The sequence below is a fragment of the Tachypleus tridentatus genome, chromosome 7 (assembly GCF_004210375.1).
Source record: "Tachypleus tridentatus isolate NWPU-2018 chromosome 7, ASM421037v1, whole genome shotgun sequence".
NCBI lineage: Eukaryota > Metazoa > Arthropoda > Merostomata > Xiphosura > Limulidae > Tachypleus > Tachypleus tridentatus.
In genome coordinates this window covers 9,643,249-9,664,517 of record NC_134831.1, presented here as the reverse complement: position 1 = coordinate 9,664,517, position 21,269 = coordinate 9,643,249, and the positions used below count along the sequence as shown (strand labels likewise).

At 33.2% G+C, this 21,269-nt stretch overlaps 1 protein-coding gene across 3 annotated transcripts in view; it reads right to left on the bottom strand.

Moving 5' to 3' along the window:
• The window catches only part of LOC143255070 (extended synaptotagmin-2-like), a 42,875-nt gene extending 27,961 nt beyond the window's left edge, over nucleotides 1-14,914 (bottom strand). The window contains exons 1-11 of one of the 3 annotated variants that reach the window (XM_076510119.1): nucleotides 14,071-14,209; nucleotides 13,654-13,712; nucleotides 13,222-13,263; nucleotides 5,789-5,926; nucleotides 5,395-5,471; nucleotides 3,990-4,056; nucleotides 3,295-3,384; nucleotides 1,970-2,025; nucleotides 1,591-1,711; nucleotides 914-1,001; nucleotides 344-414 (exon numbers count right to left, since the gene is read on the bottom strand). In XM_076510119.1, the coding sequence (XP_076366234.1) occupies nucleotides 344-414; nucleotides 914-1,001; nucleotides 1,591-1,711; nucleotides 1,970-2,025; nucleotides 3,295-3,384; nucleotides 3,990-4,056; nucleotides 5,395-5,471; nucleotides 5,789-5,926; nucleotides 13,222-13,263; nucleotides 13,654-13,712; nucleotides 14,071-14,074 (813 nt within the window). In that variant the 5' untranslated portion in view covers nucleotides 14,075-14,209. Of the gene's footprint in view, nucleotides 1-343; nucleotides 415-913; nucleotides 1,002-1,590; nucleotides 1,712-1,969; nucleotides 2,026-3,294; nucleotides 3,385-3,989; nucleotides 4,057-4,844; nucleotides 4,863-5,394; nucleotides 5,472-5,788; nucleotides 5,927-13,221; nucleotides 13,264-13,653; nucleotides 13,713-14,070 lie in introns of those variants that run through there. The other 2 variants (XM_076510118.1, XM_076510121.1) reach the window with 2 other exon arrangements.
• Between the last annotated feature and the right edge of the window lie 6,355 nt (nucleotides 14,915-21,269).

Genomic DNA, 21,269 nt, shown 5'->3' with positions numbered 1-21,269 from the left:
TCACGAGTCACCATGCATGGCAAATAGGTGGGTGGATGTTTAAATCCCAGAGGATGTAAAGTGAAAGGATTGAACCTTCCTTGGGAGGTCCTGTCAGCATGTACAAAAATCCACACCAAGGGTATGTGACATTTTACTGGCAGTCTTCATGTTATGCGACGTTACACGTATTAAACATGCATCACTGTTTGTGACAAGGGATGTCGCATTCCTGCGTCTTAATACAGAAAAACTTGTTTCTGTGTTTTTTTAACATGCATTACTGTTTGTGACAAGGGATGTTGCATTCCTGTGTTTTAAACAATGATGTACAATAAAACATCTTGAAAGTAATAGTACCTACTTCACACTCATGATTCCACACTGGATTACTGCAGTTACTGATGACTGTTGTCTTGGACATGAAGTCTCCAACTACAAAAAATTATAAATAAGTCAGTATTGAGAAATATTGTTTGAAAATTAAAAAGATAATGTTCTTTTATATTTGTTCCAAAAACAATACATCCTTTTGTTATTTGATTTCCTAATAAATGTCCATAATGTTTTGCTACTTTTCCTTGAGTTTCTAGACCAGAAGTCCCTAAAGATTTAAATCAAAACCTTGGACTCTTTGACTGAGGATTCCGATACATTAATATTATACAGTGTTTAAACAATAGTAAATTTAATTACTGTTTGTTCTTTGACAAAATCTCAGACATAAAAATATGTTGCATGGTCGTATTTATTACCAAAATTAAATCCTTGCTGAAAATATTTCTTTACCAAATGTCAAAGCAACTTTAATGAAAATATTTATACTCATGCTAATAACATCTTGAAACGTTCATGGACCTCAGTTTGAGACCAATTTTGTTATAATAATTGACATATCACTTATTAAATATCAAATTAGGTACAAAAAACTTACCTGTAATAACAGCATAAGGATCAGATGCTGAGCAAATGTCGGCTTTCTCCAAGTTTCTTGCTTCTAACATTTCAATGTACAAAACACCCTGAAAATGTAATGTGAATTCAGTTTTAATATACTGAATATACAAATACTTCATATTTATAAAAATATTTTTTCATAACTTGAAAGGTCAAAATTTACATAGTTCAAAATACTTTAAAGAAAAATAAAAGAGCACCTGAAGGTTCTGAGAAATGATAGTTATAGACGTATTGCTATGACTAACACACACGCACAGCACTTTAGATACTGTAATGACTAACGTGCGCAGCACTTTAGATATTGCTATTAAATAACATACAAAATACTTTAGATACAAATATAATCCTACATTGTTTTTTGTACACATCTAGAGCAGGTATGAAGTTATTCATGTTGTTCACTATAGGTACACTTACAAATATAAACCTACACTTTCTTGTATACATTTATATACATCATATAATTGCATGGAAGGAGAATACAAAAATAGTACATTAATTTCTGAAATAAAATTATTAGCTATATCTTTTAAAATTTAAATGTTATAATATATAATAAAAGATTCAAAATCATTGAACTACTTCATAATTAATGTTCAAAACTAAAATTTATGAATGCAATGATTTAAGTTTATAAAACAAGAAACCTACTGCTGGTTGAAGAAGTTTAAGTAGGCGAACAGGAATATCATGTATAAGAGAGACAGTAAACTTGTTTGGAAGAACCATCAGAGCAGTGATCTGGTCAATAACATTTTTTCTTAGGATATCACTGTGAAAAATAAATGTTGAAATCTATACAAAGGGTTGTGAATTTATTTGTTTGAATTCTACACTTTTACAAACACCTTCCTTATATTGAAAAGGAAACTGAACTTCTGTATTATAACAAATGAAAGAAATGTTTAGAATAATGAAGAATATTAAACAATATGAAACAAAAATAAAAAGTTAAGGCAGTGCAACATAGAATCAAACAGAAAGAAAGCAGACCTGAAGTTCACAGTGAGTGAAAAGCAGTAAGACTCACCTGACAACAGGAAAATCCAAAATGTCTGCCAAGTTAGTCATGTTGAAATCAATAGCCTGTAAAACATGGCGACTAAAGATATAAAATGAGAGGTTAACATATCCCAGAAAACTGTATATAGAGATGCTGGAAATGATAGAGCAGTTAATGCTTGCAAAAGGTTTTACTGTTCAAATAAAGCATTCAAAAAATTTATAGAAACATGCATTCAAAACAAATAACTCGTTCAAAAATAATGGATTATGTGCTAACCACAGAGTTGAAACCTTGAACATTAGCTTTACCCAAGTTTTGTTCATGCAAATACTGACTGTGAACCTAAGAAAGTAAAGATATAACAACTTTAAAAGTATTGTGAAAGAAAGGGATCTTGGTGTAATAGTTAATCAGTCTCTAAACTCATCCAAACAGTGTGCTGTAGCTAGTGGTAGGACAAATGAGATTTAAGGCTGTATCTACAGAAATATTGAATACAAATCTAAAGAAGTTATAATTTCGTTGAATTCAGAGGGTGGACAAGAAAAAGTAGCACCTCCTTGAATATGTTGTTAATTTGTTATATTATCTTTTATTATGTAACAGAAAAATAAGTCAAACTACATGGTTTTAGTATTCACTCAATAACATCTATTTAAGTATGATCTCAAATCATAGTTTTAACATTGGTTGTTGTAAATACCTGAACTTTTCATGATTTTAGTTGCACGGTATCACACAGTGTTGCACACCTGCTGTAGTTTCTTAGATCTTATTATTCTAATTACCCTACAAAATGATCAAATGGAAAAGATATAGAGGAGGGTTACTAATGGTACCTGGAATTGAGAGTTTGTCATAAGAGGAGAGATTAAGATCCTTAAAATTGTTTTCTCTTGAATAAAAGATAAGTTAGAGGGGATCTGATTGATGTGTTTAAGATTGTTAATGTATCAACATTTTTCATACTTTACAGTGAGGATTATAGAACCAGGGAACACATAGATGTAGACAAGGTAGAAGCATCTTAACCTAAGACTTATTTTTCAATTAGGGTAGTTGGCCCACAGAACAGGTTATTTTCATATGTTGTGGAAGCAGTAAATATAACTGACATTAAATTAATAATAAGGATTGGCTTTAGATTATTATTTAATAACTTTAGTTTGGCTTATAGGATACTACAACTAAGATGGGCTAATTGGTCCTTTGTTGTCTGTAAACATTAGGTTATGTAATAATCAGAATAACTGTGATTAAAATAAGCCTTAAAAATTTCTTGACAGACAATAATCACATTATAACTAACTAGAATTGACAACATCTAGTTTAAATAAACTGGTACTTACTGGAGGCATAAGGAAGAAAACATTTACCCCACCAATCAGAGGAATCTGTTTCACTAGTGGTTTCATTTCTACACGCATCACTCCATGAAGCTGATAACAAAAAAACAGGTGGTTCTAACAGTTTACAAGTACATAAATAAAACAGTTGGTTCTGACAGTATGCTTAGTATCACTATACCAGGACAAGCAACTATATGATGCATGTCACTTCTGCCTACCTGGTATCACTATACCAAGACATGTAACTATATCACGTAAGTCACTTCCTTGTACCTGTGATTACTATATTTGCCGATATCTTGTGTAATTTTTGAGTATTATCCTGAAATGCATCTGTAAACAACACTTACAATTCTTTATGTAAAGGAAGTTGTTTTGTGAACCTGGGACAAGTCAAAAGATATATATTAGGTAGCATATTACACTGTTCAGAATTGCAACACATTGTGGGTTAAGATATAACAGATTCTTTTTATCTTAGTTCATATTGTAGGTAACACAATATATTATTCACCATTGGGAAATATTATGGACTGATATATAATTGATTGTTTTTATCCAGATTAGGTCTGAAGAACAAAGTACTTTTTCCAAGAAACATCCTGCTTATCACCACTTTAATCCATCTTTCTTGCTACCATGAAATTTCAGTTATAATCCTGAGGCATCTCTATTTTACACAAACAATTAGGTACCTGAACATCTTTAATTCCAGCCTTTAACCCTTTTGCTTTCACTGAAAACCTGCAGTCTCCAGAGTACCTGCAAAGAAAAAACTTCAGTTCTCTGTTAGTGTTTAGAAGAGGAAAACTCAAACATTAACACTATATGCCCTCAACAAATGCACAAATACATCTTACTGTTTCAGATTTGCATTTTAAAGGTACTGTGAATTCAGTACTCTTCATGATTTTTCCAGGTCCTATTGGACCATAAACTTACATCCCAACAAATTATGTTGCAAGTTTTGATATATTTATTTTTTTATTCTCAGTTTCCTGTTATTACAAGAGTACTGGTTTGATAATGTACACATCAGACATGTGAAAACAAAGTTTAATTCTACATTTCGGTACCACAGCAAGTAAGAAATTACATTAATTAACACAACAGTTAATGTCACACACTAGCAAAAATCTGTAGCCAGTATAAATGTATTTACTGAAGTTAAAGTTTCTTTCATTACAATCTTTTTTATTTCATAGACCTACAATATGGAGGCATTTGTAAAGCCTACCTCAATGGTGCTCCAGCATCCTTCACTGTTTATATAAGTGATGTCCCACTTGTCAGTGTAGTCGGTATTACTGGACAGCCATCCCTTTACTATTTATAAAAGAGATGCCCCACTTATCAGGGTAGTTGCTATTATTGGACAGTGATCTTGACTATTTATAAAAAATACCCCACTTTTCAAGAAGTCTACCTTCTTGAACATGTGGTCTTTTCTAAGTTTATTTCAGTCTATGAATGAATGTCTCATGCAGTGAATTTGTTCATCATTTGTCCTTACTAAGACCTTAAAGTAATTTAATATAAAACTATATTACCTTCACTTAGAGCATGTTCAAGTCCACTAGACTTATTGTTTCACAGACAGTGCCAGAAGTTCTCCAGTCTCAATGAACAACAGTTAATGCAGCATCTGTCATTGGACATAGATATCAAAGTCTCTTATGAATAATTATCTTCCATGTCCTCCCAGAACTAGTGAAAAGCTACTACAGAGTTTATTTTCAGAAGTTTTTTTTACTTTGTCAATGTTCTCTTTACTAATCTCTTCAAAGTCTCATGGAACATGAGTCATGCCTTTTGTAAATGACCAAATCCTGTTTGTTTCCCATCTTTTTTATATTTTAAACCACTAAGGGTATAAAATACTAATTATGTTATTTGTGATTATTAGTCTTGCAAACAAGGAAGATAACAATTGCATATTAAATAAAGTAAATCATTTTGAGAAGACCCATAAATTCAGCGACCAACATAGTAGTATTTTCACCCCAAAAGATGAAATTTGATGTCCACGAATATAAATGAGCTCGCACTATAATATACATATATATTAATTCATTGTTTATGGCATTGTAACGTACTTACAGTATTTCAACATCCATAATTATTTCATCTCGAGCAACATTTTCATGGTACACTTTGATTCCACCAACCCTAGGTGGCTGGAAGAGAGAGACAATAAATTTACATGAAGGAAGACAATATATGAATAGACCCCATGATAAAGTTGGTTATAAATTATCTTCTCTGACTTAATGTTATCCACATCTGCATTATGTAAACTATTGAAAAAAATCAAAGAGAATAATCCTTAAGTCACAGCACAATACAAAACTCTCAGTTTTGTTACAAACATCAGTTTAGAAAAGGGTATGCTACATTGTCATAACTTATGTTAGATAGTCACAAAATGTTTAAATATGTAGCTTAAAAACATATAATTATAAATAATCTGTGAGAATGATGTGAAGAAGCTTACCATGTCTCCAAGAAATATTTTTTCAAACTTGAAACTTCGAAGTGTAGTTGGTAAACTGGCTTTGACAGCAGGCTCTACTTTTTCTCTAAACAGGCCTTGCACATAATGACCAACATACGGCCACATCTGTTGTATGATCTAGAATTGACAAAATAAATGTCTCAGTGATGTCAAGAAAACCCACTTGTAGAGAAATATATATGTTTGTGAACCTGACAATGACCAAAGAAGGTTGAAACGTTGTTTGCTCCTTATCGTAAAATATTTTCTCAACCCAAACAAGCCATTTTTACATATATAAAATAAATGTCTTTACAAATAACTTTTAAACTAAAATATAATTCATTAACAGCATTTTTATAACAAGACATATGAACAAAAGTGAGAAGATTTAAATAAAGACACCGACACAGACATACAGGGGATACCAAAGAAAAGTGTTCCCCTTAAAAATGTTGTCAATTTGTTATATCTTTTATTAGATAATAGAAAAACAAGTAAAACTATATGTTTTTAAAATACACTCGATAAGATCTGTTCAATCCTAATTTTAACACTGGCTTTCATAAATACCCGAGCTTTTCATTATTTTAGTTACATATTCTCAAACAAAGTGTTGTACACCTGCTGCAGTTTCAGAGATCTTATTATTCTAATTAGCCTACAAAATGTTGCACTGCCAGACATTTCTAGGGATTGGTACAGTAAGACTACTCAGCTGTAGACCATTGTCTCTGCTAATCAACCCATAACCATGTGGAAAACATCAATGGAGAGTTGTAAATACAGGCATGGAAGAGAAGAAATAAGACTTTGTAGTTAGTCATTCAAGACATTTACCTTGATCATCCACAATCATTGAGAGAAAGCCAAATTTAGTGTGAGAAATGACTCCATTGTAAAATGGGAAATTCATCAAGGTGGGATAGTTCAATTACATGATGCCATTCCCTGGTTTTTTTGGGTACTGCAAACAGCATGGCGTAAAAGCTTAAAGAAGGACGGTTGATAGGCTCAATAACTCTCTATAATTGAAGAGTTTGTACAACTTCTTACAGAAATTAACTAGTAGGAAGATCCCAAAATTATGGAAAAGGTAAGAGTATTGAAACAAAGAGGGTGGAGAAAGGAATTGGATGAGAAGTGAAAAAAAAACTGATATATCCAATCACCAGTAGAAAATTTCCACAAGAGGAAAACAAAAGTGGTCACACAAGCCCATACACGACTGGAAACCACAGTGTAGTCATTGGTGTTACTGGCAACAGTGAGACCTGCATCAGTAAACACAACAAACCATGAAACCTCTAGTGACAGAAACAAGTAAAGTAGGGGAGATGTTTCAGACAAGGAACAGGGTATTGCAAGTACCCAGGATGAGACAAACAGGTAACTAAAGACAAACGGATCAAAATTTGCCTTACATATTCTATGCACGATTTCAAAGTTTCAGGAATAGTCCCAAAAACAGATGATTGGAGAAGTCGTTTACTAGTCCCAAATGTAAGTGGATCATAAAAGAACAAGAGCAAGGCAGAAGTCTTCCCAGATGATCTCAACAGCAAAGAAACCATATGTAAAGAGACAGGACCAAACAGAAAAATTGTTCCAAGGTAGTGGTAAGGATGGAGAAGATATCCCTCAGATGATCAGTAGAGTGCCTCAGAAAGAAAGTGCATGGAAGGCAGATACTCCATGAGAGTCATAAGGGTAAGATGAAGGCAGGAAACCAGGCCTGGAATAAACAGACAAGATCATCAGGGTCAACACTTCATACCGGCACTACTGATTCAAACCACTGAGAATCAAAAAAGTAATAATCTGCATGATGGTAAGTGAAGACAAACTGATCCATGGCCTGTAAAGAACATGACACACTAGCACCAGCTCACAACCGACAAAATGATCAGCATCAATTCCAAGATGTTATGTAACAAGGAAGGAATAAGAGTTTAAGAAATCATGGAAATATACTCTTCAAAAAAAGAAACGCAAAAGGGATATTTTTGTTATTTTAAAGAGAAATATATGTAATAACGTTACAAGCTCAGAGTATGTGATGTTACACGTGTTAAGGCACTGATTGTCAGACCAAAATGACAATAAAAGTTGTGCACTTTGAAAATGGAGGAAAACATCGGATTTTTCGCCAAACTGCATGCGTGTCCAATAAATTTGTTTGAGAGATCTGCCTGTTCTGCAAGTGCAACATGGGCAAAATCCCTATAAAAGTGACGGGTTCTCGGTTTCCATAGCTCAGTGTTAAGCCACCAACATGCAATACAGTTACACCAAGACTGACTGAAGCACAACGCAACAACGCCATTGGTCGCTTGGAAGCAGGCAAATCTCGATCAGATGTTGCCAGAGCTGTGAATGTCCACCCAAGCACCATCACAAGGCTATGGAATCGTCACCAACAACATGGATCAACTCGTGACCATCCATGATCTGGCAGACCTCATGTGACCACGCCCCGCACAAGATCGCTACATCCGATTACATCATCTTCAGGATAGGACCACCACTGTGACGTCTATTGCCTCAACCATACCAGGGCTGCGTAGAATTTCCGATCAGACCGTACGCAACCGTCTACGAGATTCTTAGGCCCCATGTGCAACCCATCATGGCGAACGTCAACGACGTTTTTCAACATGACAACGCCCATCCTCACAGCCCGATTCACCACTTTTTTCTTGAGACACCACAACATCAACGTTTTTCCCTGGCCCTCCAGATCACCAGATTTAAACCCCATCGAACATCTTTGGGACGAGTTGGACCGACGTCTGCGACGACGACAACCTCAACCACAGACACTACCTCAGCTTGCAGCAGCTTTGCAGGCTGAGTGGACAGCCATTCCACAGGATGTGATTCGTCATCTCATCGCTTCCATGGGCAGGAGATGCCAAGCAGTTATTGATGCTCACGGGAGGCATACTCGTTATTGACGTTGAGTGACGTTAAACGTCACCTAGTGAAGCGTGGACTTCGCCTTTGCAGACTTTGGATGTTCAGCAGTGAATGTGCAAAGTTTCACATGTTATACAGAACTACCTGGAATAAACTTGTTAACAATTTGTCTCATATTTTGCCTTTTGCATTTCTTTTTTTGAAGAGTATATATAAAATGGAATAAACTGAGAACTCATGTCTAAAAAGGCAGAATTAGGCCTAGCAGATTTTACAGGAAAATCATGAGAAGCACAGCACAATCAGAAGAGGAAGAAGGTTGTTACAAACAGGATCAGGAAAAAATCAAGCATTATCAAGAGAAGAAAGCCAACTCTAATAATGTTCAAACTCCCAATAAATTAAGATTAAAAATTTCTCAGTTAAATTACCCCAACCTAAAGCTTACACAGTTGTGTGCTGATAACAGGTTTAGAATCTCCAAAGCTGTAACACTAACTTCAGTCTTCATCATAAAATGATGAAAATTTGAAAATTATTCAAAGAAAAAAGGAATAATTAATCAGGTAAGTTATCACCAAAATATACAAGTACACTTTCTACTTCATATGATATCACTATAAAGAAAAATCTGCAATCACAACACATTCAAAACATGTTTTGACTATAACACTGCCTAATAAGAAGAAATAATTTAGAAGTAATCTGAGATATCATATGCATCAGAAGAATTGTTGCACTCCTACTGATTTGTATGTCAAATGCAGTTGAACCACGATAATTGTGAGGTATGTGTAAGTGCAATACTTGTGGCATGCAACAGTTAAAAGGCAATTACTGAACAAAAACACACATACACACACGTGTTAGAGATGGTAATGGATGATTAATCTCATTATGTATTTAGCAAACCGATGATGAAAACCACAGCTAAGGACCAACTGAACATGCTGGTTATTCTACGTATTTAGCAAACCAATGATGGAAAAAAAACAACAGCCAAGGGCCAACTGAACATCCTAGTTATCCTAACTATTTAGGATCATTCCATGTCAAATCATCCAGATTTTGGAAAATTTTCCAGGTGACCCCCTCAGAATGCCTTGAAAAAATTCACATGTGCTCATCTACCCATAGAATGAAAAACTGCCAAAGATTAGATCAATGTCTCTAATAGTTTCTGATTTACAGCCCTGTAAAATTTAACTAATTTTTTTTTCATTTTTGGCAAATTCATTTTCAGGCAACTTTGGCTGCTTAAAGCTGCAAGAGTAATGGTGGTAGAAGGCTGATATTTATTACACTGACTGAATTAATCTCACAGAATTCAAAAATGGTCTCAAACTAAGAGTTTATCTCTTTTAGGATTTTCATGTGAGGTTGTAAAATCACCTGAAAAGCCAAAATCGTAAAAAATTGGTTTATATAATAAGCCATAGCTCTAAGACTTAATATGATACAAAGCTGAATTTTGTTTTCAAATTTCCTATAGCATATCAGTTGATAAATCATCAATTGTTGCAAATAAAAGTCTTTTGGATCTCCTGTAAAAAAAATGTCCTGGGTGCAACTTTTTATGATTCAGCTAAAAATAGCCCTACTTCAGGCCACAGTTTGACTATGTCACCAGTTATTCAGCCTTTTCAGATTTTTACCATATACTTTTTACATCTCTGAATATGATCTACAAAAATAATCAGGATGGTGTTCAACCAACTTTTTGAGTTATAATTTTTTAAAGTATCCTCTGACCATAGTTTTTTTCTTAAAACAAAACTTCAATTCAGGTGTGTTACTGTGTGCATATCCTTACAATTTTGAAAAAAATTATGAATCCCATTGAAATATTCTAATCAGCCTTTACCATATATTCTTACATATCTGAACATCATCTTAAAAAAATCAAGGTTCTGGAAAATAATAAATTATCAAATTTTAAGTGTCTCTGATATGTACCATTGGGCAAAGGACCACATTCAGGGCATTCAGTTCTTTCTTGTCAATCAGGAATCAGTCCCACAGAATTGTGTAAAGTTTGATCTGCTTGAGTGCTGTGAAAAATGCAAAACTGTGGCAGGTATTAGGTCACATCATAGCTTTATTCTACCAACAAATTGTATATGAGAAGGCTATCAGATGATGATGTGTACACAGTTGTAACTGTTGGTAGTAGCAGTGAAAGTGATGCTGCAGCAGCTCAAATAGGGTCTAATGATAGCAATGACAATTATCAGCCAGGGAAGTATGTGGCATGCATATATGATCATGAATGGTATGTGGGAAACATAAAAGATAGATCAGATGAACATTCCGATGTGTTGGTGTCATTTGTGAAGAAATCAAGAAAGGAACTGTTCTCATGGCCTGCAAGGTCACGTAAAGATGAAAGCTAGATTCCTTTCCAACATATTCTTTGTCTGATAAGTGCACCTGCTGTCTGTACAAGGCAGTAGTGCTTGCTACTATGTTCCAAGTCAAAGTGATCTCAACATAATCAAACTCCAATTTCAGAAATTTATTCAAACTGTCTGAACACAGCAATTTTATTTGATGTTGTTAAGGCTAATTTATCGCCAAAGCAGTTTTTGAAACATTTCATTGTCACGATTATTGCAGTTTGGTGTGACAAACAATCTTAAACTCAGCCATATTTGCATAACTGTAATGCATACACAATATATTTGCATTGCTATGTGATCTAACTAGTTATGCCAATAAACTTGTTCAAAACTGAATTAATTTTTTCTTGTTTCTTAGAACTTCATTATTTAACATTGTGAAAGGCTGGTTAGAATATTTCAGTGGGATTCATAACATTCTGACAGGTATTTTTCAAAATTGTATGGATATATTTGCACACAGTAATACACCTGAATTAAAGGTTTTTTAAATAAAAAACATATGGTCAGAGGATACTTTAAAAAATTATAACTCAAAAAGTAGGTTAAACACCATCCTGATTTTTTTTGTAGATCATATTCAAAGATGTAAGAATATATGATAAAAATCTGAAAAGGCTGAATAACTGGTGACATGGTCAAACTGCGGCCTGAAGTAGGGCTATTTTTAGCTGAATCATAAAAAGTTGCATGCAGCTAAATTTTTTTTTACAGGAGATCTATGACTTTTAATTACAACAATTGCTGATTTATCAACTGATATGTTATAGGACATTTGAAAATAAAATTCAGCTTTGTATCATAATAAGTCTTAGAGCTATGGCTTATTATATAAACCAATGTTTTTTACGATTTTCGGTTTTCAGGTGATTTTACAACCTCACTATGAAAATCCTAAGAGAGATAAACTCTTGGTTTGAGACAATTTTTGAATTCTGCGAGATTAATTCAGTCAGTGTAGCAAATTTCAGCCTTCTACCACCATTACTCTTGCAGCTTTAAGCAGCCAAAGTTGCCCAAAAATGAATTTACCAAAAATAACAAAATATTAACTAAATTTTACAAGGCTGTAAATCAGAAACTGTTAGAGATATTAATCTAATCTTTGGCAGTTTTTCATTATATGGGAAGATAGGCATATGTGAATTTTTTCATGGCATTCTGTAAGGGTCACCTGTAGCCCCCTGGATGATTTGACTTGGAATGTCCCTTTAGCAAACCAATGATGAAAAAAAAAAAACATCAGCCAAAGGCCAACTGAACATGCTGGTTGTCTTAACTATTTACCAAACTAATGGTGATACAAATGCCAACCAAGGGCCAATTGAACACCATAGTTATCTTAATTATTTGCTAAGCCATTCATGAGATAAACATCAGCCAAGGAACAACTGAAAGTTCTATATTTCTTAACCTATTTACCAAATAATGTGGAAAACAGTCAGGGATGTTGACATTCTAGTCTTCTAAGCTACTTAAATCAGCAACAAACATAATAAAAAAGAGAAGTTCAATACTTTAGTCCTTTAAAGTATGTTTTAGAACATTTTGGTAAAATGTAATTGGAAATTTTCAATACTATGAAAGTTATCCTTGAGAAAGTACAGACAGATTTTCACTTTTCCTAAATGTTTGAGCTTCTGAGTAAATATTCACACAACCGAACAAGTTCCCATCACTTCCGACAATTTCATGGTGTAAAGTGTCATGGTACTTAATGAACTTGTACATCACGTTATCAAGAATAAATAGAAAAACAAATCAAACACTCTCACTAATAGGAGAAGGTATGCTTTCCTTATCTGGTTATCAGATGTAGTTACCTCTCAATAATCTACCAGTATACCTGTTCCACAACAACTTTCTGTTGGTTATCCTGAACTGAAAATACTTGCTTTGTTTGTTTTGAGATCAAAAGTTTAAAAGGCTATAGCTGAGCAAAATTCCACTGACAATGTGCTGACATAAATGTTAGAAGAGATAAAAGCAGCAAATACAGAACTGATAAGGTAATACACTCATATAAAAGATTCAGTGTTTCTGATAAAATAAACTGTTAAAAAAAAAAAAGTTATTTCAAAATATCTGTGTAAATAAACATGTCAGCATGATTACCTTGTTTATCCATTCGGCTCTCTCTGTATCAGGAAAGTAGACCTGTATATTAAAAAAAATGGCTTAACACCCGTACAGAAACAAGTAGTAACACCATAAAATAATAAACTTAAATTTTAAAATCTTCATTAGAAATATAATTATATTCAAATCCCATATAAATATAAAACATTTCAAAGGTTAACCAGTACTTTTGGTCTAGGAAGAAGGTTCTCAAACACAATTACATTTTTTAAAACCTTTTCCAGTTGTTAATCTACTTGTCTCCACAACCATTATGTTTAAATACTTACTTGGCTGCATGTTGAGTTTATTTACACTAGATAGTCTGTATAAAGATCATTAGAGCTACAAATCCTGGATTGATAAATAACAATATTCACATTAACTTCATATTTACAATTATAAAGATAATAAAATACTTTTTCTTACTGTTTCTTTAAGTATACTTAAAGTCAGACAGCCTGCATTATACACCAAACCTGACATGTCTAGAAAGTAACAAAGATTTGTGAAAAATAAACACATTCACACATTGTGTGTATAATGTTCAACATCCATTCTTCAACTGAAATTTTGATTACATTTGTTATTTCAATGAATTTCTATCGCATCTGTAAAACCCAAAGAAAAAATTTAAATTGTGTTTTAACTTATTTGATAAATATTTTTTCACTTCTCAACTGAAATTACTATTTATAATTGTAAATTTTAAGTTAAAAATAAAAATCGTTCAAATACAATTATAAAAAAAACTTAAAATCTTAATCAAGACTACTTAGTGAAATTAAACAAAATATGAACCCATCAAAATATATTTAAATAAAATTAAACAGTATGTCCACCTACCCATGTTGGTAGATCTCCAAGTTTTGCTGACACTGCTCGTTTTTCATTATTGGCTACACTACGAAGACAAGCTGTACGAATTATCTTATCACTCAAATAATTTTCACGTGCCATCCACAATAAAACACCAATTAACAACCAAGATGGGCTAAATCCAAATCTTCCTAAGATATATGCTCCTCCCAGTACAACAACATTTTGTAAAAACAGACCTAAAGTTGATTTTTTCTCGTGCAGTATCACAGGGGCATCTCTTACTGACATGTTGTTCATTTACTACTGACATCAGTTATTTTATAGTTATATACTTTTAATTTTAACAGCATCTTTAATAAAACTAGTCTAATAAGTAATATATTGTTATAAGCTTCAATTGGACTTATAAAAGTCTTACAAGCTTAATTTTGAGGATATTATACTGTTTTATTGACTGTTATTCATTGCACAAAAACCTTACTATTAATGCTACTACTAGTTTACTATTTTAGTTTAACTCTTATTTGGCACAGGACTACAGTTTAAACACTTAGTATTACTTCTTTAAAAACCTAAGATTCGTAAAAACTTAAATATTAAAGAAGAGGCTGTAGATTACAGCTACGACTTTGTGGTACAACGTTTTAAACCTGTCGTTTTGAAGTGATAAAAGCCTTAGTCACCACGATGAAAAAACGTGACCCACTTTTTATAGCATCAACACCACTGACAAATAATCTATACCGACTGTTTACTAAATTTAGTACACGAATCATACCGTTGCTACCACACCTGTAAGTAGCGTCACACTTTCCACCTCTATCTTATCTACACGTGAAATGCATGTTGTCACCCAATTTTTCAGTGCTCTTTATTAAACAGGAGAATGTAAATTATAGTAATAAAAAAAACAACATAATACCAGAAAAATCTTTAAGGCTTATACTATTATTTCGCTTCATGTTTAAAATACTTATACACAGTGAATCTTAAACCTTATTAAAAATATCGTTTTCAAAAAATACAGCTCCATTAACAATATTATGTTAAAAAAGACAAACAATATGTAATTCATACAATATGTAATTTTTGTGCCAAATTTTCACGAATTAATTTAGAAAATTATGTAGGAGTCTATCTGAGATAGTTTATATAGTTGAGCATAAATTTTGATGAAGTGGATCTGCATACTCTGTAGTGAGTAATTAATTTTGTAGTGTCTATAGTTTATACACCAAACATTTATATTCAATTACTTGACATATGCATATTTTCTAGATAGTCAGCTGAAGTGTGTTAGAGATTGGATTCGAACCACGTTTCTAACAAAAGAACAACATATATACATCCGTAAGAATAATGGAAAGATTTCAAAACTTAAAATTTGACGCCTTAGATAGCATAGCTATTCTTGAAATTTTTACTTGCTTTCAACATTATAATCTGTGATTTATTTCCCCGCGGTGAACACTGCAGAAAGCCCAAGGTTGTTTTTCTCTATACGATTATATGTTTTATTAGTTAATTCATTTGTTGTTAAACATAAAACTACACAGTGGTTTCTCAGTGTTTTGCCTACCACGAATATCTACGAGGTCTGTTCAAAAAATACGCGGACTGACGTCATAAAACAAAATTTACTTTATTTAGAAGTTACAGGTCTGGAACCCCTTCAAAGTACTCTCCTCCCCAATGCACACACTTATCCCAACGGTGTTTCCACTTGTTGAAACATTCCTGGTACGCTTCTGTTGTAATGTCCTCCAGCTCCTTCGTCGCATTTGCCTTAATCTCGGGAATCGTCTCAAATCTTCTTCCTTTCAAGGGTCTTTCGAGTTTGGGGAACAATAAAAAATCGCAAGGAGCAAGGTCAGGTGAGTAGGGGTGGTGGAGAAGAACAGTGATCGAGTGTTTGGCCAAAAACTCACGAGTTCTGAGGGCTGAATTTCGCAGCAACGCGGTGCATCTTCAATTTTTCGGTCAAAATCTCGTAACAAGATCCAACTGATATCCCACACTCTTTAGCAAGCTCCCTGACAGTCAGACGTCGATTTGCCCGCACCAGGGTGTTAATTTTGTCGACGTGTGGGTCGTCAGTTGACGTGGAAGGACGTCCAGGACGCTCATCATCTTCAATGGACTGTCGACCATCCTTAAAACGTTCATGCCACTTGAAACATGCCGTACGCTTCATAGCAACATCACCGTAAGCCGTGTTAAGCATAGCAAAGGTTTCAGTCGCAGATTTTCCAAGTTTAACACAAAATTTCACAGCAAGTCGTTGTTCCTTCAGGTTATTCATTCTGAAATCCGCCAAACGGAAAAATCGCACTTCACTTAAAACCGCGTAGCTAATACACAAATGAAGATATCTGCAATCGGGAAATGGCGTCGTAATCAGCTGATCTGTGCGAACCTGGCGACAACAAGCGGATTCCCCTGGAACCAACTGGAGCCGCGCAATTCAAACAGTCCGCGTATTTTTTGAACAGCCCTTGTACACTCGAATTTTATCATTTTACATCAGAGACTTTCCGTTGAGGTTTTTCAGTTGAAAACAGAAATTTCATTAAACATTTGAAAGCTTTAACTCACAAAGTTACTGCTAAATAAAGATGATCATATTAGTCAGCGTGATTACCCAAATAAACTGGTTTGTGTTTGCAAGCATAAATAATTTAACTTGATTTACCAAATATGGAAAAGTGTAATATTCTAAATAAATTTTAAACTAAATAGATACAACGGTGTCGTGATATATCAAAAAAGTCTTTAATTGATTATACAATATAATAATATCGTAGGCATCCTATTTCGTTTTTAGAAGTAAAAATAGAGTTAACTATTGTTTGAAAGTTTGTTGTTAAGCCTAAACAAAATCTGGTGTTGAGCTTTGGTTGCTTTTTTTTTAAAAAAAAAAGACATTAATGGACATTTTCTCTTTAAAAACTTTCAATATTTTATCTTTATAAACTAAGGATGAGAAACATCATTCTGTTGAATGTTTTTTGTTGCTCTGAAAATGATTAATGTATTCTCTTATAAAACCTGTTTCCTCCACGAATATTATTAGGTGGGTTCATATTACAACGGAAAGACTCGTGCTCAATAATTACACAATAAATTTTAATTTGGCGAAACTGACCGAGTTTAACCTAAAAGAATAAAAGTATAAACAGACTGAACACATGAGAGTATAAAATATTCATTCATATTTTGAAAACACAAAAACAACGTGCATACTTTCTTCAGAAGACTGAACTCGTCTTCTATTGCATTAATGAATCAGTCAACATGTAGCCTCTCGAGATAGCTTTCAATCGACAGACTCAATAGTGAAGTAGAACTATACATCTCAAAACGGCTGGTATGGGTATTAATACTTTTATTGATAATTGCAAGGAAAAACGTTTCGACATTCTTATGTCATCTTCATGTCAACATCTTCAAAAAGATCGTTGTTCTCTTCTTATCAATAAAAGTGTTAATACTCAAACCATCCGTCCTGAGATATACTTTTATTTCAAGTGGGTTTCTCGTCATTGTCAAATAGAACTATATTGATTCACTAGCCTCTATTTAACATGAAATATTGAAGCGTTTCCCAAATTATGTTCCGCGGAACACTGGTGTTCCTTTTGAAATTAACAGATTCTCAGTGAGAAAATCATGATTTTAAATTTTAATAAAATATTTAACACTTTTTGTACGATAATAATTTATTATAAAGTATTTAACTATGTATTAGTATCACATAATAACGGATTCGCATTGAAGAAAAATTACGGAAGATGCCGTATCTATTCTATATAATATTTTAGTAGAGAGGTTTGTGCCTAAAATATATTATAATCATAACAATGTAAAATTTCATTAGTATTTAATTTGATTAAATAAATAAATAATATACAAACCTAGCATCATATAAATATTCGCTGGCGCTATAAAATATGGGTATAGAGGGCGCTGCGCACGCAAAATACGTGTTTTGTTTGTTTTTGAATTTCGCACAAAGCTACTCGAGGACTGTCTGTGCTAGCCATCCCTAATTTAGTAGTGTAAGACTAGCGGGAAGGCAGCTAGTCATCACCACTCACCGCCAACTCTTGGGCTACTCTTTTACCAACGAATAGTGGGATTGACCGTCACATTATAACGCCCTCACGGTTGAAAGGGCGAGCATGTTTGGCGTGACGGGGATGCGAATCCGCGACCCTCAGATTACGAGTCTCATGCCCTAACACGCTTGGCCATGCTGGGCCCGTGTTTTGTGTCTTCAAATTTCGCGCAAAGCTACACGAGAGCTATCTGTCCTACACTTAACAGTGTAAGACTAGAGGTAAAGCAGCTAGTCATCACCACCCTCCACCAACTCGTGGACTACTATTTTACCAACGAATAGTGGGATTGATTGTAACATTATAACGTCCTCACATGGTTTGTGTAACGGGAATTTGAACCCACTACCCTCGGATTACGAGTCGAGTGCCGTGACCACCCGGTCATGCCGGGCCTCAAAATATAAAAACAGACGAGAGGCTGAATCTAATAATAGAATCCAGCGTTTAAGTATTGTTCCTGATATTGAGAGAATTTGTGATTTTAAATCGCAGAAACACCAATCCCTTTAAAACCTGATCTTTGTCACTCACAAATAAATAGTATTTAGACATTGAAGACGTTTTTTAACGAATATTTTAAAATGTGATTATTCTTTATTTATTTGTCGTTGAAAAATATCTATATCTCATTTCAAAACCAAACCCCCAAGAAATGTTATGAGTGTTTCGTAAGTATTTTCTGAATTGAAAGTGTTCCGTGGTCAAAAACGTTTGGGAAACGCTGATCTACTCAATAACAACGAATGAACAAAGGTAACTAAAATTAAAACAAATAAACTGCTTCTTGAACCACATATTTATATAAAGAATCCGACTTAACACAATTTGTTTTTCTAAATTCTGAAGTAGGAGATGTATGTTGTCCCATTCGCATGTTTCAGGCGGGATACAAACAATGTCTCATCAGCTTTGAAACAAAAGGACAATATTTCACCCAAATATTTGTTATGTAGTCTACATTTTTATTTATTTTTAAGACATCATAAAAGTTTGTTTGTTTCAAAGTGAAAACTTAATTATGTCAGGTAAATTAATTCAGAAGAGTGTTTGTTTCCAGGTGAGAATCTAATTTGTCTGTGTGTTTGTTTTCTTTTATAGCAAAGCCACGCCGGGCTATCTGCTGAACCCACAGAAAGGAATCGAACGCCCGATTTTAGAATTGTAAATCCGTAGACTTACCGCTATATTAGCGGGGGGGAGGAATATAATTTGATAGGTAATTTGGTAATTATAGCTTGTATTTTTCAAGATGAGAAATTACGCATTGTCGGAAAAATTCGGCACTTAGTTGCATAAAACTGTCGTCTGATTACAAAGAAATAGTTTTATTTGAATAACATAGTTGTCAAACACATTTTTCAGTCGAATACAAGACTAAAATTTTTTGAAAAAATGATTGGAAGATACAAAAAAACATACTTATAAAAATAATTTTGTTTGAACACAAAACAAAAATATGAGTATCCCGCTAGTACAGCGGTATGTCTACGGATTTACAACGTTAAAATCAGCGGTTCAATTCCCTCGGTGGGCTGAGCAGATATCCTATGTGGCTTTGCTATAAGAAAAACACAAAAATATGATGATTTAATTCACATAAAGTAAAACTAGAACAATTGAAATATCGTTAAAAAACACATTTAAGCTAATAATTAAACGTAAATTCGACAACGAACATTTCTAACTTTCCTACAAAAAATTACACGTCACATAGATGACGTAACCTTTTAATAAAGAACTGTGTTCAAGTACATGAAAAAATTAAAAAACTTTAACCATGATTTGAAATACAAGATGATAAATTGTATATATATTTTTGAAGTGCAGTAACCATAACATAAAACACTTTTAATGGATAATGTATAATAAGTTAAACGAACAATACAATATAACATAGAATGAAAAAATAAAAACGTGTTTTTTATAACAAAGTCACATCGGGCTATCTGCTGTGTCTACAAAGGGGAATCGAATACCTGATTTTAGCGTTGTAAATCCGGAGACTTGCTGTTGTCACAGCAGGGGCCTAAACCTAAGCAAAAACCTTTTGTACGTTAACATCAGTATTACGTTAAAATACCTATAGACAAATAATTAAAAAAATATTAAAACCCGTTAAATAATAAAATAATGCATATAAGGACACCATCCAATATAAAAAAATATACAAAATAATGCTTTAACATATAATGCAAATGTATTTACATGAATAAAATACCTTTTAGTAGTAAAAACACAATGATTAGGATATTAACTGAGATCAAACAGAAAACATATTTATGTGTGTACAAAAAACATTTAACACAGAGTACCAGCCCTATTTAGAAAGGGCAGTCTAATAGACTGTGCTTTACAGTAAAATAGTGTAAAACAATTTTTTCATTTACCATGATTTTAATATATAATAAACTACTCCTTTTAACATTATTATCTAAAAACAATACACTACATAATGAAATACGTTGCAACTTATAATGTATTAAAAGAAAATAAAAACATTTAATTGATTAAGTCGATAATTATCAGGTAGAATAGTTCTTAGTCACGAAATACACCAAGCCTAAATGATCAACCAGAAGATATATCGATACAAATAAAAAGAAGGATTAGTAAAAAATATACAGAATATTATTCAAAATTAAATAAGGAAGGAAATTTACAAAATACACATTGTAAATTAAATTAAAAGAATGTACAGAAAATAAGAAACTTACCTGCAGCTTTTCAAAGTTCTGTTAACTAATTAAAATTAAATTTACAATATGTATTTTGTAGCCTTTCAAGGTTCTGTTTTCTGACACCCTCTAGGGCCATGATTATTTTGTCTACCTACAAGATCTTAATTATGTTATAAAACCACTTAGTTTCAAGATGTCTTGATAGAAATGAGTATAAATCTTATAACCCGAGTGCTTTCTTCTTCAGGGTAAATTCTTATGAAGAAGAAAGGTTTCACATGATCTTAAGATCTTCCTTGGCTTTAAGTAGAATCTCTTATTATTAACCATCCATCTTAACTCAAAAGTATTACCTCCTACCACTGTCCATTTACTTTCCTATTATAAAGAATTCATGCATCATTCCAGTTGGTATTGCCTTTTA